The sequence below is a fragment of the Chenopodium quinoa genome, unplaced genomic scaffold (genome assembly GCF_001683475.1).
Source record: "Chenopodium quinoa cultivar QQ74 unplaced genomic scaffold, ASM168347v1, whole genome shotgun sequence".
Taxonomy (NCBI): Eukaryota; Viridiplantae; Streptophyta; class Magnoliopsida; order Caryophyllales; family Amaranthaceae; genus Chenopodium; species Chenopodium quinoa.
In genome coordinates, this window is record NW_018744311.1 from 20,377 (window position 1) to 26,444 (window position 6,068).

The window sequence follows — 6,068 nt, forward strand, 5'->3', positions numbered from 1 at the left end:
AACTTAATAACTTATAACTTATAAGTTATAAACTTATAAGTTACCTTATAAAACTTATAATTATAATTTTATAACTTATATACATTATAAACTTATTAATTTATAATGTTGTCATATAAAAAAAAAATAAAAAAAAATAAAAAATTAAAAAAAAAATTATTTGAAAACTGCACCAGCCCGCAGGCCGGCACGTGGCCGGCACGGCACGAGCCCGCCAGGCACGAGGGCCGTGCCGTGCCGTGGGCTGGCCTGTGAAAATGGCCGGCACGGCACGGCACGAAATCCTGGGCCCGCCGACATGACCGGCACGGCACGAACCAGCCCGTGGCCCGCCAGGCACGGCCCGCGGCGGCCCGGCCAGGTACGGTGCCCAGGATTACATACGTGAGTGAAAAAAAAATCCGTGGGACGATGGGGTATGGCAATAAAATTGAAGTAAATAGAGGGAATAGAAAAGGACATCCGTTAATTGGAGTTTTGTGGAAACCAGAAAAAAAAAACCAGTGTAAAATCCCCCACCTCCACACTGTCTCTCTCTCTCTCTATTTCTCACGCACACACTCAAAAACACACACTCGCTCAGTTTCTCTCTCTTACCCTCAAAAAAGGTGACTCCCAAAAAAGAGAGAGGAGAGAGAAAGAAGACGGGTGGGGTTCGAGACAGGGAAGCAGCGTTGAATTGGGGGAGGTTGGTTTGGATGTGCTAAGCCGTTTCTTTTGCAATTCAAATCTAACTGTAGATTTCCCCATTTTTAATGGGTGACTGATTACCTGGGAATCAATCTCTCTCTCTCCTCAAGCCTCAGCAAAACTGATTTTAGCAGTGATGAGAATGGGTGTTAAATTAGGCAGACTTGCGTTGTTGTGGCTGTGTCTTTACATTTCTCTAGTTTCTGCAGCCAGATTGCATTCATCTTCTCGCCAGAAATTTCAGGTCCAGAAGCATCTCAACCGGTTGAATAAACCTCCTGTCAAAACCATTCAGGTTTTTTCTCTCTCTCTTTTTTTTTTTTACATTTTAGTGCTGTTAATTTTTTTTCTTATATATTTAATCATTTTTTTTTTGAGGGAAATAATTTAATCAGTTAATTTATTTATTTTTGTTGGGATAATCTACTCTCTTAAGTGGATTAATGTGTTAACCGTTTTTTTTTTTTTAATAACAAAACAAATGTTGGGAAAATACTCTTGTAGATGCAGCTGTTTGCTGCAAACAGCTATGGATTTTAAATTTTATTTATGGTGTCTTGTTTTATGAGGAATATTTTGAAATGCCGAAAATGAAACGCCTTTTCTGCTTGGTCCTTTTTTTTTTTTTTTTTTTTTTTTTTTCTCTTTCTAACCCTTTTCCACCTTTATATTCGTTGAATTGTTAGGCTTTCAGGTCTAAAAAAAATTTCCTCAGTACAGTGATTTGGTTCTCATCTATTTTCACTGCCATAGTTGTAATATGGAATTATTGACGATTTAGTATAGTAAATGGTTGAGCATAATGTGTGAAAAATTGATGAAGGGTGCATGTGTTGCAATTTGCAGAGCCCAGATGGTGATATCATTGACTGTGTTCACATGAATCATCAGCCAGCCTTTGATCATCCTTTCCTCAAGAACCATACCATTCAGGTATGTTACTTACATTTCTCCCCCTTTATTTATATATGGGGTCGTGATGTTCACTGTGCGGTTGTTTATCTTTTGGTTTGTGTTGTTCACTGTGCGGTTGTTGTTGGGTTTATTACAGATGAGGCCTAATTACCATCCTGAAGGGCTTTTTAGTGAGAGCAAGGTCAATATTAATTCTAGAACTGAACCGCGAAGCAATCCAATCACTCAGCTGTGGCACGCCAGTGGTAAATGTCCTGAGGGTACTATCCCCATTAGGAGAACCAAGGAGGAGGATGTATTAAGGGCCAGTTCTGTTAAGAGATATGGAAGGAAGAAGTATCACCGCTTTGCCAAGCCCAGGTCTCCAGATCCCGACCTTGTCAACGAAAGCGGCCATCAGGTCTCTTCTTCCTTCCTTCCTTTTTAATTCTAGTACTGCTGCTATTCTTATATGTCTACATTGCACTCTTTTTTCTTAAATAAATACTAGTATATTCATTTTATTTCTTAATTCTTAATTTTCATTTGACTTGGTTAACAGCATGCTATTGCATATGTTGAAGGAGACAAGTATTACGGTGCAAAGGCAACCATAAACGTTTGGGAACCTAAAATTCAGCAGCCCAATGAGTTTAGCTTGTCTCAAATCTGGATTTTGGGAGGCTCCTTTGGTGAAGATCTTAATAGTATTGAAGCTGGTTGGCAGGTATCCATTATATGAATCACCTTTAATTAGATCCTCAACACTGTTTCTTTCAACCTTTTTCTTATGTTGTGTGAATGGTTGTGGAAATAGGTGAGCCCTGATCTTTACGGAGATAACAACACCAGGCTTTTCACATACTGGACGGTAAAACCTTTTTCTCACTAGTCACTCCCTCCCTGCTTGCAAGCTTCACCTTCACCTTCAATTCTTGTACCAGTACTAATTTGTTATTGTCTAATTGTGATTTGCTAGGGCATTGTATTACATATTGTATACTTCCCTAATCCATGCTAAGTGCTCCATATAAACTAACTTTTCTATTCTTAAAAAATTAAAATTATTCAGAGTGACGCATATCAGGCCACAGGTTGCTACAACCTCCTATGCTCAGGATTCATACAAATTAACAGCGAGATAGCAATGGGCGCAAGCATCTCACCTGTCTCTGGGTTCCGTAGTTCCCAATATGACATCAGTATCCTCGTCTGGAAGGTAAATTCCAAAATCTCCACTCAATCTCTTATTAGTTGTGATATGCTCATACTGTTTACTTACCTTTACATGGTAGCGATAATTTAGCATGGACTCATTACTATCTGAGTAGGAGTTTTTATTACTGTTTACTTATACCTTTACATGGTAGCAATAATTTAGCATGGACTCGTTACTGTCTGAGTAGTAGTTTTTATTATGAAATTCTAAGAAATCAATGGCTTTTGATGTCATAAAGGAGGCAGTTCCAATGGCTTTCCATTTTTCCAATTAAAGAGTTATTCCGTCTTTAATTATAAATGAAGGGAAAAAAGGGTGTTGGTGTCCTTAAGTATTATTTTAGGATTAATGGAAAAATTAATCATTTATACGTGTTACTATTAAATAATGAAGATATTAAGGAGAGCGAGAAAGGGACAAGGCTGTGGTCTGTGGATCAGATGCGAAGGAGTAAGAAATATAGTAGTGAGAATCTTTCATATTGATTTCCTAATGTTTATGGAGTAAATATTATTAAAAATGGCCTTCTGTTTTAAAATACAACTGGGGCCATTTATATAATTTTTTCCCTGTGTGGGACCCCCGCCACCACTCCTAATTGTCCTCTCTCATGTCAATCAAGAATGAGGACAATGAAAAGCTATTCATATTAGCCTTTTGAGTTTTGATCCAAAAATGAGGACAAAAGATGATCACATGCATTGTTAACTGTGAATAATGGGAGTTGTAAAACAATCCAAGTTCTCTTTTGACTTACTATATTTTTGCCTGTGGTGCCCTCTCAGTTTTGAAGGAAATGGTGGGACTAATGGGTGGGTGGTTGGGTGGGAGTGGGGTGGCCATGCTAAGAGGAACTACCACCATATATTGTCTTTGCTTTCCCTGTGTTATTGGTTAGGAGGACTAGCTCTCTACTTTATTTGATTTGATGTTGACCATGAAGGCATATGAAATTACCATTACCATAATACTCGTAGCGTTAGCTGTATTATTATATTATATTATATTGTGTATCAATTATGACGGAATTCGGCTTAATGGATATATGTTGGTTCTAGGATCCAAAGGAAGGGAATTGGTGGATGCAGTTTGGAAACGACTATGTACTGGGGTATTGGCCATCATTCTTGTTCTCGTACTTGGCGGATAGTGCTTCAATGATAGAATGGGGAGGGGAAGTCGTAAACTCCGAACCAGATGGGCAGCATACATCCACTCAAATGGGGAGCGGCCGTTTTCCAGAGGAAGGTTTTGGCAAAGCAAGTTACTTTAGAAACATACAGGTGGTTGATGAATCTAACAACCTCAAGGCTCCCAAAGATATTGGTACCTTCACCGAGCAGTCCAACTGTTATGATGTTCAAACCGGCAATAACGGTGATTGGGGTCATTACTTTTATTATGGAGGTCCTGGCAAAAATTCCAAATGCCCTTAGCGTCTAATAGAACATTACCAAAAATACTGCAGAGTAGAGTACAATATTATTAACCCTAAAATCAATTAATCCCCCCCCCCCCACCAAAAAAAAAAAAAAAAAACATTGCGGAGGCAGAGGCACCCCAAAGGGATTGGCCCCCTTCTCTCATCATATTGTTATTCTGTAATATTCGATCGATCTTGGCGCTTGTACCGTAATCTCTTCTCTTTCTCTCTATCCCTTTTTTTTTTCCGTCCCATTCCATCAATGTAGGGTGGTCAGTGGTGCATGTAGAGTTTGGTTTTTGGTTGTAGTTATTGAATATGACGTGATTGTGTAATTTATTTTTCATTGCAACTGGTATTGGTTTTGAAACTTCTCCTCCATGTAAGTGTAACGGGGAGGATGCAGCCTTTGTTTCTTTTCACTGAACTCTCAAGGAGCTGGTCTGTGTTCAATGCTAGTAGTTCATAGTATTTGTAATCAATTTGTAGTAAGTAGCAATCCATAGATTGGGTTTTTTAGATTCGCAGTCAATCCTCTTTTTAAGTGTTTGTTTCTTTGTTAATATATTCTTTTCAATTTACTTTTCCATTCTCTCTTTTGGAGCGACCTTTTTCTTTTGGGGTTTGGGAAAAATTGCTGCCCATTTGTCAATAAAGTTTGCTTTAGATTGTTGTTAAAATGGGGTGGGTTTTTAAAAATAAAAATATACAAAGTACTACTTTTTCACTTTCAAAAAAAAAAAGAAAAAATATACTACTACTACCCATTAATTTTGGGGTTTTTTTTTTAAATGCTTTTTCTAAAAAAATGCTTGTTATCCTTTATCAAATTCATCTTTATTTTTTTAATTCATATTCTTTTATTTTCAAAAAAAAAATATTATATATAAGTGGTTATGAGTGACTAGTGAATAAGCAGACGAATGGTAATGGAGCGCATGTGAATGGATGACACCACTTTCCAGTCGGCAGTCGTCGCATTGGGCCTACCGTCCTTTACGTCTCTTTTTTGTTTGCGAAGAATCCAAACCTCCACCCCTTCCAATGTTTTGTTTGGTTCAACTCGGCCTTCGGTTTTTTTTTTTTTTTACCCATATTTTCTGTATAATTTCAAATAGGCTAGTAAAGGTCCGGTTTAATACACAAATTTTTACTGAAATAAATTTTTTTTAAACAAAAAATTAACCGATTGGAACTTATTTTATAAATTCTCGGGAACGGTGTCAATGCTTGATTGTTTTTGATTGCTTGAGTCTAGGTCTTTGTGTATACTTTTCTTTTTATTTTATTTTTTTTAATTTTTGCTTGTTTTTGTAAAAAAAATGGCAAGTAACTCGTTTCCTCAATATGACAATGAGCCTTTTTGTGAATATTTCAATAGACTTGTGGGATATTTGGATTTTGATTGTTGTAGTCTTTGGGAGGCTTGTGAGATTTGTTATTTTGGTTTGAATGAGCAAACTAGGGATGAAGTTGAATGCATGCATAATGGTGAATTTAGAGCATTATCAATTGATGATGCTTGGGATTTTTATGTTTGGTTTGCTTGGGATGTCTATAATAAGGGTAATCATGATTCTATTATTGATATGCAATGTGTTGATACTTCTAATATTAGCATGAATTCCCATGATTTGTTACATGATCCCTTAAGTGAACCTAAAACACATGATTTCAACTCTATTTCCTCTTTTGTTCATGATGATGAGGTACATGCTCAAGTTGATGCTAATGGTGTGTTTCAATATTCTTCATTATTTACCATGCCTTCTTGTGATGTGCTTCGTTCCCTTAATGATGAATCTCATGTGTTTGATTGTGCCCCCACTCCCCAATGTGATG

General features: G+C 37.2%; 1 protein-coding gene across 1 annotated transcript; it reads left to right on the top strand.

Moving 5' to 3' along the window:
• The first annotated feature begins 479 nt into the window (after positions 1 to 479).
• LOC110695875 lies at positions 480 to 4,648 on the top strand. Its single transcript, XM_021873100.1, has 7 exons — positions 480 to 985; positions 1,537 to 1,623; positions 1,742 to 2,005; positions 2,147 to 2,311; positions 2,402 to 2,455; positions 2,657 to 2,803; positions 3,862 to 4,648. Exons 1-7 carry the CDS (start codon positions 827 to 829, stop codon positions 4,237 to 4,239), a joined length of 1,254 nt encoding a protein of 417 aa, XP_021728792.1. The 5' UTR covers positions 480 to 826; the 3' UTR covers positions 4,240 to 4,648.
• The last annotated feature ends 1,420 nt before the right edge of the window (positions 4,649 to 6,068 follow it).